Raw genomic sequence first — 12,455 nt, forward strand, 5'->3', positions numbered from 1 at the left:
CCCAGCCATCCCATTACTGGGTATATACCCAAAGGATTATAAATTATGCTGCTATAAAGACACATGCACACGTATGTTTATTGCAGCACTATTCACAATAGCAAAGACTTGGAATCAACCCAAATGTCCATCAGTGACAGATTGGATTAAGAAAATGTGGCACATATACACCATGGAATACTATGCAGCCATAAAAAAGGATGAGTTTGTGTCCTTTGTAGGGACATGGATGCAGCTGGAAACCATCATTCTTAGCAAACTATCACAAGAACAGAAAACCAAACACCGCATGTTCTCACTCATAGGTGGGAACTGAACAATGAGATCACTTGGACTTGGGAAGGGGAACATCACACACCGGGGCCTATCATGGGGAGGGGGGAGCGGGGAGGGATTGCATTGGGAGTTATACCTGATGTAAATGACGAGTTGATGGGTGCAGCACACCAACATGGCACAAGTATACATATGTAACAAACCTGCACGTTATGCACATGTACCCTACAACTTAAAGTATAATAATAATAAATAAATTTTAAAAATAAAAAAATAAAAAAAAAGAGTACAAATAATGTGCAGTGTATACTGTTCGGGTGATATGTGCACCAAAATCTCACAAATCACCACTAAAGAACTTACTCATGTAACGAAACACCACCTGTACCCAAATAACTTATGGAAAAATAAAAACAATAATAATAATAAAAGAAGAGAAAAAATAATAAAACAAAAATTACATGAGAAGGCAACGTGTGCTGCTTTAAATCTAGAGAGACTGGGAGAAGAAAATTCAGTGCTCATCACCAAAAAGATGCACCACACTGACATTCAATTTCTAACTACATCAAGACGTCTGGGGAACCTGCTTAAAAAACAAAGTTCTCAGGTTTTGCATAAACTTTGACAAGACTCCTAAGTTCACATCTCAAAAGAGCCTACTTTATAGGAATTGTGGTTTAAGGAGAAGATAAGAGGGCATGGGAACACCGATACCTTTTTACACTGTGGCAAAGGTGAGTGGGTGGGTGGATGGATGGATGGATGGATGGATGGATGGATGGATGGATGGACATTTAAATGGGTGGGTGGAAGAATGGGATGGATGGATGGACATTTAAATGGCTGGGTGGAAGAATGGGATGGATGGATGGACATTTAAATGGCTGGGTGGAAGAATGGGATGGATGGATGGATAGATGGATGGATGGATAGATGGATAGGACACACAGATGAACACTGCCATACATGGTACTTTCTTTTTATCCTTTTATCCCAGAGGAGACAAGCTCTGTCATGGAGGCTCAGGACTGAGCCTCAGGGTTGAATCTCATCTTCGTAACATCTAAGCACCAAGGGAAAGAAGACTGGGGTCTTATGTCAGTGGCCGCATGAAGGTACCACACTTAGAAAACTCAGATCTTAAAAACCCACAAAAAAAAAAAAAACACTGCCAAGAAGTGTTTTGTCTTTGAACTCAAAGACAAGAATAATGAAATGCTTTTGCCACAACATCTCCACTCAATCCAAATCTACAAACAACAGTCTTTAACCATGAAGTTCTCCCATCTCTTTGGCCAATTACATTTTTATCTCAAGTAAATCATAGGAAATGCTTTTCAGTTCACCATGGCATGTCCATCAGGGCTTAGGAAAGCCAGTCCAGTCCATAGCGGAATAAAAGTAAAAAATATATAAGCATGTTGAAGCCCCAAACTTAGTCTGCTGGCATTCTTTTGTCTCAATACACTAATTATTTGCCAGGATTTAAGCCAGCATTCCTAAAGTTCAGAGGCAGCAAATGACTTGACTGATCTTTGGAGTAACTTTCTGTTCTATGGTCCTATTTATACTCTCATTCCCTACAACTAGAAATTCATCACTGGATACTCTATCCTTCTTCAATGCCCCATCAGGCTATCTGTGATGGCCATTTTTGATGTTTAGGCCAGTATATTCTGTTAAATGTGATGTGATGGTTAATTTTATGTGTTAACTTGGCTGGATCACAGGGTGCCCAGATATTTGGTCAAACATTATTCTGAGTGTTTCTCTGAGGGTATTTTGGAAGACACTGGCATATAAATTCGTAGGCTTTGAGTAAAGCAGATTGCCTTCTATAATGCTGGTGGGCTTCATCAAATCAGCTGAAAGCCTGAACAGAACAAAAAGTCTGGCCTCCCTCAAACAGCAAAGAATTTTCCAGCAGCCTGCCTTCGGACTTCATTGTAACATCAGCTCTTCCAGGCTGTATAGCAACTGCCTCCAAACTTGAAATGGAGTGTTGGCTCTCCTAGGTTTCCAGCCTGCTGGCCCATCCTGCAAATTTTGGACTTGCCAGTCTCCATAATTGTGTGAACCAATTTCTTATGATAAATCTCTTTCTAACGTATGCACATCCTATTTGTTCTGCTTGTCTAGAAAACCCTAACACAAATCGGTTCTCAGAAAACAGACCAGATTTACCTCTCTTATCTTTTTAACAGATATTCATGCGTCCAGAGGAAGTGTCTCATGCAATGAAGAAGACCAGGTAAGGAGGGGAGTCCCACTGAAACACAAAAAGTGGCTCATAACCATGCCCAGGGCTCTCCATCAGTCCTTATCCCATCTACATTGGAAGGGTTACTGTCTCCTCACAGTAAACTGTCTCCAGACTTTATTATTAGTGTCTCTTCATTTAAGCTAATTTGAAAGCAGCTTATCCATGATCAACAGTGAGCAAATGCTTAGAATCCCACCACAAATGTTCCTACATCCCCATTCATCATTCTGCTAATTCAGTTTATAAAAAATAATCCAAATTAACACATATAAATAATGTTATTAAAGACCATTGCAGGAAGATTGCATTTTTAAAAGAAATTATAAAATCACCAGGCAGTAAGAAAAAAAAAAAAAAAAAACAGGGAAGGACAAGTGATATGCTCAGTTACCCAGATTTGGGGACAGAACCAAAGCTAGGATTCAAATATCTAATCTTCTAGAAGTACTCAAAGTGATATGCTTAAAGTTACCTAGATTTTGAGATAGAGCCAGAGATAGGATTCAAATGTCTAATCTTCTAGAAGTGCTATGTAACTACATACAGAGGTATATATGGGTTAATTTGCCAAGGAGCTGGACTCACATCCCTAACCTCAGAAAAGGTTGCCTTCCACATAGACACAAACCTGCCCCCACACCCATCCTGTGTCTCTGCTCCCTTTCACAACCACGCTATATGTGTATGGTCTGCACTTCCTCACCTCCATTCACCTTTCAAGCCAGTCCAATCTCACTTTAGGTCCCACTTCTGCAACACACCTCCAAAAGAGGCTTCTGCTTCCCATGCTTGCACCTCTCCAGTCTATTCTTCTATCTGTTCTTCACAGCCTTCCCAGGCAATCTTGTATAAATTTAAATTGGCTCGTGACACTCACCTTCTGCAAATCCATTTTTCACAGCCCTCAGAATAAACCATAAGACCTTGAACTTGACCTAAAGGGCACAGCTTGATCTGACCCTGGCCGGCCCTCTTCTACAACTTCCTCCCAGCTGTCCCCACCCTTGTTCTCCTGAAGTTCCTGAATAGAACAAAAAGAGGTTCAGTGCTCATTCCTGCCTTAGAATCCTCAGCCTGGAATTCTCTTTCTCCCACTCTTCACTTAATGGACTCCTTTCATCACTCAAAATGAAATGTCTCCTCTTTAGAAAGGTCTTTCCTGACCCTCTCATCTAAACTAGTGACTCCCTACCCTTGTTACTCTCTCCCATGAAGTCCTTTAGAGCACTTACCACCACTTAAATTTTGCATTGGTTTGTTTAATGCCTGTCTCCTCCCACTTCTCACCCCACCCCACCCCACCCCACCCCCGTTTCCTTTACCACAGTATACCCCGCACCTAGCATAGTACATAGCATCATGTAAGTACTCAAATACTTGTTGAATGAATGTATGTACAGATTTGAATATATAATGAGAATATATATATGTGACTATGTAAGTTAATCATTATGTCACCTTTGGTGAGCATCTGGTAAGTGCTCGGATGACTGATTGGTAGGACAGTCAGCAAGATACTTCATTCATTTGGGACTTCACCAAACTCACTGAAGCTGGCTGCTGCCAACATTAACTGCTTAACTGTAACATTATTGGCTAAAAGGATCTGGAGTCTCCAGATCCTTATGCCTTTATCATTCAATACTTGTGCAACTGAAAACAATATTTATACAGTATCTCCTCAAAGCAAATCATAGTGCAAGGCTGTGCAGGATTCCAAAGAGAATGAGACCTCTTGCCCACAAGAAAAATACCACAACCTAGTCTAGTAACTATTTTTAGCTTATTAAGGAGTTTACTTTTATAATGTGCAGATTTTGATCCTCTTAACAACTGTGAAAAAAAAGTATAATGTGCAGGTATGCTAAAAAGTTTCAAAAGATGATCTAGAGAAATGATAAAGAAAAACAGGGATGAAAATTCTAAATCAGCTTCTACACTTTATTGTACATTTTAAGCCTTGTTATTATGTTCATGATAATTGAGTATTCACTCCAGGCTTCACCAAACAGCAGGCCCCTGAAAAAATTAAAACCCCAAAGCTCTCCTCTTTCTCCTCCTCCCCAGCTTGTACTTACTCCCCATCCCCTGCCTCCACTAAGCACCCAGGGTAGTCCAGACCGGCAAGCAAAGGCCAGGTCCAGGATGAAATTCAAACTCAGTCCCCCACTCCCCAAGGACTCTGGATAACTCGCTGTCCTCCTGTTCTGCTCCCTAGCTCCAGACAGAAGTAAGGCAGAAAGATGCTGGACTTCAAGTCAGATGACCCCTGACTGTGTCCAGGTTCAAGGCTCACTTTGCCTTAATTTCTTCATCAGCAATATGGGCTTCCTAACTTCCATCCTGCCTACAGCTTATAACTCTCAGTTGCTCTGAGGACTGGTTCCTACAAACCACAATATGTTGTACAAATGTGACCGAGTCATTGTGATTTTTATCAGGACTTAAGTATTTAGTATCTTGTATTGTTCTATCTTGTCTCATTGATCTGGAGTCTCCAGATCCACTACAAGTTCAAGCTCAAAGACCACATCATAGATTCTACCTACCTTCATTGCCTGTAGTACTGGGCACTTAGCACCCATACATTAAGTACTTGTGAATTGGTCACTGGTTGATTTACCTGACAAAAGTGAGTCATAGTGCAAAGTGTTCTGTGATTTTTCTGAATTTCTTATATTGATCAACATATTTTCTGAAAATCACCATAATGTTTCCCTGGCCCATGATCTTTATGGTTTATCTTCCTTTTTTCCTAACCAGCTGGGCAGAATTTCACTGAAAAGCAGACTATTTTGTCAAAGGCAAAAATAATATTTTGCTAATGCAGTCTTTAAGGTTCCTTTTAAGGCTGAGACATGGGACCCAAAAGTCACTTGATAACTGCAAGCCCCCTCTGTCACTGTGCAACAAACGCAGTCCGAGATCCCACTAAGCACAGGGTACAGTGTTGGAACTGTAGCAATAAATGAGGAAGACTGAATCTCACAGTGGCTCTGCAGTCAGACTGCCAGGGATAGAATCCTAGCTTCACCTTTTCCGGGCTGGGTGACCTTGTACAAGTTTCTCAGTTTTTCTCTCTCTCCTCCTCTAAAATAGGGTAATAATAGAACCTATCATCCTAAGATTGTCATCAGGATGAAACGAGTTAATACATGTAAAAGTTTTCAGCTTTTAGTGCCTAGTACAGGGTAACAATAAATATTAGAGATCTAGATCAATGTAGCTAAACAGACCAAGACCCAGATTAGCAAAATGACACATCAAGTCAAGGAGCCTTAAAGAAATACATATCAGAGCTGGAAACCAGGTCCCCACATCCTATTCTCTTCTCTGTGATGTTTCTTTGTGGGTATTTCACACAGGTGGCACTCTGGAAGATCCACTTTCCTGACACCTGATAAACAGAGTCAGTAAACACACCCACCTTCTCCTCTGCTTCAACCTAACCTGCAGAGCCAATCTTCCTGCTAGTGAGACTTCAGGCCCGCCATTTCCCATTGGCCTCCTATCTGACTCAACATGCACCTGGGGGGTTCCAACTACTGCTGGCTCCCACAGCAATACTGCAGTGAAGAAAGCAAGCATCACATCCTCATGCAGTTCTTATGAGAATTAAATGAGATAATGCCTGGAAAAGTGCCTAGCAGAGTATCTGATATATAGTATGCAGCCAATAAATGTTATCTACTAAAAAACAGAAGAAGGAAAAGAAGGAGCAAAACCCTGTGGTGCCTACTGTCTCAAAGCTGACACACATTCCAACAGCAAATGCCAGACACAGGGCAGATTGAGATGGGTGGTAGAACAGAGGGATGCACGTCTGTGAAGAATTACAGTGAAGGGCAAAACCCACTGAAGACAGGAGGGAGCTGCAGTTCCCACTCTTCCCCTTCCTTCTTAAAAGAAGACGATGATACTGTTGGTGCTTTGCTGGCAAACTCAAGCTCCAGAGCTTTGGGGTTTTAATAATATTTCAGAAGAGAACAAAGACTGATTCTGACCTCCCAATTTGCCCTCATACGCTTGACCAGCAAAACCTTAGCGTAGCTGCATTCATCAATGGCTCTATTCAGGCAATAATGGCTCAGACAAAAGATTCAATTAAAACAGATCCCACAAGTCTCCTTAGTATATTCACAACATGCTTTGGCCTCTATGGCACTTCCATATAACCTTCTCCGTATCCCAATATTGACAATTCCTAGTTCGGAAATGACAAACATAATATTAGAACAAGAGAAGAAGGGAAGCTGGTGAGAAAGAAAGAACAGACTAGACTGGGTGCAGAAATCATATCATCCATTTGCTGTCTGTCCCCGAGTGCATCCTGGGGCCTGGCCCATGGCAGGCTGGTTGGAAATGCATACTGAACGAGTCAATCTCCTCAAGAAGGTCACAACCCAGGTAAGAAGTGGAGTCTACACATTACACCAAGTTCAGATAGAGAATCAAAGCCACCTCTTCGGCTCCAGATATGCAGGGAGGACAAAGCATGAGAGCATATGCCTTCAGCAAGGAGACAGGTACGTGCTTCCTGTTTACCTGGGCAGATATTTGCAAATAGTCTAAGAAGGGGGGCAACTAGGAGTGACTTACACAGTTCTAAGTGAATGGTTATGCAAATCGCTTGAGCAAATACAGGGAAAGAAACAGGAAAGGCTTCTGAACTGGTTTTCCTCCTCTGCCCCAGTATTTTCAGAGGGTACGGTGAAAGACAAGAAACCCGAAGGCTCCGGGCCAACCGCAAAGCTACTCTCCAGGAGGAACGTAAGGAACACCTACCACCCCTCCCCCAACTTCGCGCCTTGGCACCAAACTAGGGCCCCTGGGTCATTTTGGCAGGTGGAGGTAGCTCTTTGCTGTCCTCGAGTGAAGCTTTCGGCTCGGTCTCCCCAGAAAAAAATGGGGGAAGACATCAAGGATGCAAAAGGTGCTCCTTTCTCCAAATGAACGAGAAGGGACAGAGCGGGGTGGGGGGTGCAGGACAAGCCCTGCAATGCGAAAGGCGCCCAGCCAGGCTCGCCGCGGCCCCTGCCGGCAAGACTGGCTCGCTTGCTAGCCAAGGTGCCTCAGGAGGTCGGGCAGCCACCCAGAAGGGCGCGGAAAAGAGGAGTTCCTGACCCCGGGGCACCCATCCCCACCACTGCCACTGATCCAAACGCGGAGTCCGCAAGTGACTCCACACCTGTGCTGCAAGCCCCACGCCATCCCCAACCCAGGGCGCAGGGCTGCACAAGAGCAAGGACCCTGGGTTCACTCTTCCCTGCAACTGTCGCGGGGCGCCTAGCACAGCTGCAGGGCAAAGGGGAGGGGAAGAACGACAAAGAAGGCGGAGCAGACGGCCCGGGAAGCATTTACAAGCGCCAGGAAAGCGCCTCCTCTCGAGGAAGGGCAGGAACGGCTTCCCGGCCAAGGAAACGCCCCGGGGATACCCCTGCGCGAGGTGCCGCCTTTCTCCGGCTCATTGATTCTCCCGCCTCCAGCTGGTCCTCCCCCATGGCCATAGCCCACCCCACTCCCCGAAAGCTGATCCTAAATACCTTCCCCGAGGCTTTCAAAGGAACCCAGACACCGGTTCAGCAGCCCGCAGCTCACGCAACAGGCGGAGCCTTGGGGTTCCAGCGACGGCGGGCTCTGGGCACCAGAGCATGCGGACGCCGCAAGCCAGGCGCCCAGCAGCACAGAAAGTGCCCTGCGGCCGTAGACCCTCGGGGTCGTGCACCGGCGACCTGGACCACAGGGGACTGTGGCAGCAAAAGGTGGGGGAAGGCGCGGTAAAGTTGCAGGGTCGCCCGGAGAAGTCCCCGGAGCGCGCAGTGAGGTGGGGACGCCAGCCAGGTACCTGCAGGAGTCCGGGCGCATCCGGCTCGCTCCGCTCTGCGACGCCGTCCGCCAGCGCTGCAGGGATCAGGCCTCGCGGCGCAGCCCCGCGCCTGCCGCCGCGGCGGCGAGGAGAGCCGGGCGGCCCGCGTCGGCCGGTCTGTCCGTCGGTCCCGCCCAGCTGGAGCGAGGCTCCCGGGAGCTGCGGGCGGGGCGGGGCGGGGCGGGGCCCGCCGCTCGGCCGCCGCCCCATTGGTCGCAGTCCGCCAGCCCCTCGCTTCGGGCTGGCAGCCGGGCGCCCCGGGCCGAGGGCGCGGGCGGCTGAGGACTGCGGGGCTCCGACCGCTAGACAGGCGGACAGACTGATGGACCGAGACACTGCCCTGCAGGCAGCGCGCCCCCGCCCATGCCCAAGTGCAGAGTCACCCCGGAGTGGCCGGCGCTGTCCGGCTGGGAGCAGGAGCGCGCCCCGCACCTCCCACCTGCGCTCCCTCCTGGGCCCGAAGCGCTGGAAAAAGATGACCTCCCCCGCGGCCCCGGCGGTTGGGGCAACCGCCTCTCTAAAGTCGCGGCCCCAGCGACACTTTGCTAATTTGCCTGGATTTCCTCAGGAAGTCGCGAGGCCCAAACTTGTTTTAAAACAAAGTGCGAAGGAGAATACATACAGCTCCAGTTCCTGCCAATGTTTGCTACCGGTCCCGCTGCCTGAAGACTCACGCACAGTGCAGAACAAGATGCTCTGTCTCATTCCTCGATTCACCGAGTCAGAAGTGCCTGGACATTTGCACCAAGCAGATGCGCCTCATTTGTAGAAGAGGAACCAGTCGGGTCCCCTTTCCGAAGGACGAATGGAAGAGGGAGTCAGGGGACGTTGCCTTCAGCCGACGTTGAGAAACAAACCACGACCTCGGCGAGGACAGCGTGTGGTCCAGAAGGCATCGCTGGCCTCGCTGCACTGAGCAAGAGCGCTCAATCAACAGCCAGGAGAAATGGGACGCTTCGGGACCCACCCCCGCGCTCCCCCTCCCGCCCCCAAACTGCAGATTTTTAAGTTGTGCAGACGTGCAATAATTCCTTGGAGCCAGCTGCTCCAAGCTAAGGCGCCCAGTGTTCCCTGGGTTCCCACCCGCAGCATGCGCCCTGCCAGCTGCCTCCAAGCCAGCACCCGCTGACCACTCACCTCAGGCAAGCACCTAGGGAGACGACGCAGATTCAAGCTCCAGGCCTTGAGCCAAGCACTGGGGAGGGAATGGGGGCAAAGAGGTGGTAGAAAACACTTTCCTGAACTTATTGAATACCCTGTGTTATCTGTGGGTTTTCTAATTGTTCTTTGCTTAATGAAAAACCCACGGTGGAAATCAGAAAAAGGGAATAATCCTCACAGTATCTTGTGGGCTTCAAAGAGGTTTTCCCCTTAAAGGGGGTGGTGGTCCAGAGGAGAGGCTAACAGCAGGCAGGAAGGGCAGAGGAAAAGCTAAAGCCTAAGGTGGTCTTCCCCTTGAGACCTGGAGCCCACCAAGCTCCAACAGTTTCATTTGACTTCTGGAAAGCAAAGTACAGATGCATGTGTCTGCAGAGCACTGTTTTGAGCCATTTGTCCCTAATTCCATGGTTCTTTGCTTCCTGCAGTCTTGCCTCCTCGCCTGTGGAAAAGGATCCAAAGCATTGGTTTACACTGCTATTTACAAGCAACTGAAGAAGGTAATTTTCTTACATGGTTCATCATATTTAGCATAAGATCTAAGATTGTTCCAAAAATATATTTACATTTTATCAACACCTTAGAAGAATGCTCCCAGATCTCTCCCAGCAGTTAGCTATTTAATCATTTTTAAATCACTAAGTTTATCCGAAAAGTCCAGCATGGTTTACTTGAGAAGGAAATATGTTCAGAATCTCTAAGCACTGCAGAAGGCATCTGCAGTGCAGAAGAGTTGGCAGTGAGGTCTTTCTCCCAAGGTCTGGGTGGCACGTGTGAGCAGGCAGGAAGGCACACACAGTGGGGGCCAGGAAGGGCCCCTGGGCATCTGCGGGAGCTGAGGGCAGAAGGGGTGGGCCTCCACGGTGGGCATGCAGGAGTGGGCACAGAGAAGGGCCACAGATCTGAGAGTCAGAGAGACAGGACTTCTTCCCCTGCTGAGCCCTGCAGTGTGCCACTTCGTCTTTCAGCCCTGGTTTTCTCATCTGTAAAGAAAGTTCTTCTCTCTCAGGTAATCATGTGAAGCCAATGAAATAATAAACAGGACCACTTCGGATGACCCATAAGGCAGGTCTGCTCCCCAAAAGTTTACTCTTGAATGTTGACGAAGGTTGAGCTAGGCAAAATGGTAAATTCACACACATGGTATGTAGCCCCTTCCCCAACCCCAGTCTCCATTACCAGGGGCAAGTTGTGACCTAACTGCCTCCTTTTACCCACACACCCATCTCCTGCCCAGTCTTTATGCCTGGTGATATGACATCCCATTCCCTCTTAATTAACTGTGCTTATAGGGAAGCATCTGGATAAGCTCTGCATTTAATCTGTGAGGAGTCGATCATTTAATCATCGTTGACAGTAATGCTCATTCCTGTGTCGTTTCAGAGGACTTCTGGAGTGGATGGAGACACATGCCACCAATGGATGCATTTCAGTCTGTCTTCCGGGCCTCCTTTAGAGGTCTCCCTCTCTTACCCACCTATCACACGCCCATGTCTTCCACAGCCAAACCTGTCCCCAACTTTTTGTTCTCACTAAAGTCCAAATGACAGAAATCTAGCTGGATTAGTACTTACCTTAGCCTTGAAGGAAAGGGAAGTGCTCATTAGCTTCTTAAATTGGAACAGGTCTGCAGGTGAAAATGAAGCTGTGCTCATCTCTGGCAGGAAGGTTGGGCATGAGGTGTCTAGTCCTAATGAGCAGCGTTTATTTGGTGGGTGCCTCCCACTTTCCACTTTCTACACAGCCGCCTGAGTATCACTCCAGTTAGTCTGAGCATATGAAACACATGCAACTCCCTAGACCCACCATGCTTTTTCATGACTCTGAACACACAGCAGTGCCTCCTCCGCTAAGAACACAGTTCCCCACCACCAAGCTTTGCTTTGCCCAACAGACCCCTTCCCCTTAGGACGAGATTCAGTGGATAATGACATCATAATCATGACCCTCTGGGAAGCCGCCTCTCTCATCCTGGGTTGTGTGTCTCCTCTCCACACTCCCTCAGCACCCTTTGCCTCCCTCTTTCATAGAATCTACCATATGAGATTTTAACTGTTTATCTTCCACTCGACGATGAACTCCTTGAAGACTGAATTTCTAGGACCTTTTGTTGGATCTGCACATTTGTGAAGTGAATTACTGAAGGCTGCCCAGTTTCATCTGCTCCTAGTCAAAACCTAAATCCCTTATTTCTATGCTATCTTTTGTCAGGTAAAAATAAAACATGTAAACCATCATATCGCTGTCTTTGCTTGGCTGCCGGGAAGCTCAGAACTAAATTTACGTTAAATTAAATTTGGTTCTCAACCAGCTAGAATGTTTTTATTTCAGATTATTGCTACAATGATCATGCTCTTTTCACAAAATTATTGTATCACTCTAACTGCCCTATGGTATTATTTTTATATCAAAAGTTTCCTAAGGCCAGGGGTGGTGGCTTACATCTGTAATCCTAGCACTTTGGAAGGCCAAGGTGGGTAGATTGCTTGAGTCCAGGAGTTCAAGACCAGCCTTGGAAATATGGCAAAACCCTGCCTCTATAATAAATACAAAAATTATTCAGGCATGTTGGTGCATGCCTGTAGTCCCAGCTAGTTGGGACGCTGAGGCAGGAGGATTATTTGAGCCTAGGATGTGGAGGTTGCAGTGAGCCAAGATGGTGCCATTGCTCTCCAGCCTGGGTGACAGAGCGAGACCCTATCAAAAAAGAAAAAGAAAAAAAATCCTTAAATCTTTATGATCTTCACGTCCAAAGACTTGAATTCTGATTCAGCTCTGTCCCTGATTAGCTCAGTGATATTTCCTTTTGGGCCTTCCATTTGGGTTGGGACTATATGATCTTTAAGGCCCTTGCCAGCTCTAAAAGCTTTATGTTTCTGTAGATAAAAG

General features: G+C 46.9%; 2 protein-coding genes across 4 annotated transcripts in view; one reads left to right on the forward strand and one right to left on the reverse strand.

The window, feature by feature from the left end:
* The window catches only part of KCNS3 (potassium voltage-gated channel modifier subfamily S member 3), a 55,736-nt gene extending 46,188 nt beyond the window's left edge, over positions 1-9,548 (reverse strand). The window contains exon 1 of one of the 3 annotated variants that reach the window (XM_015111761.3): positions 9,031-9,548. The gene's annotated coding sequence lies outside the window, so the exon portion shown is untranslated. Of the gene's footprint in view, positions 1-8,085; positions 8,546-9,030 lie in introns of those variants that run through there. The other 2 variants (XM_001093222.5, XM_077958714.1) reach the window with 2 other exon arrangements.
* Positions 7,929-11,803, forward strand: LOC144333613 (uncharacterized). The gene is made up of 4 exons (XM_077958715.1): positions 7,929-9,550; positions 9,995-10,066; positions 10,576-10,631; positions 10,950-11,803. The coding sequence occupies exon 1, from the start codon at positions 8,194-8,196 to the stop codon at positions 9,175-9,177; it is 984 nt and encodes a 327-aa protein (XP_077814841.1). The 5' UTR covers positions 7,929-8,193; the 3' UTR covers positions 9,178-9,550; positions 9,995-10,066; positions 10,576-10,631; positions 10,950-11,803.
* The last annotated feature ends 652 nt before the right edge of the window (positions 11,804-12,455 follow it).

The sequence above is a fragment of the Macaca mulatta genome, chromosome 13, assembly GCF_049350105.2.
Source record: "Macaca mulatta isolate MMU2019108-1 chromosome 13, T2T-MMU8v2.0, whole genome shotgun sequence".
Taxonomy (NCBI): Eukaryota; Metazoa; Chordata; class Mammalia; order Primates; family Cercopithecidae; genus Macaca; species Macaca mulatta.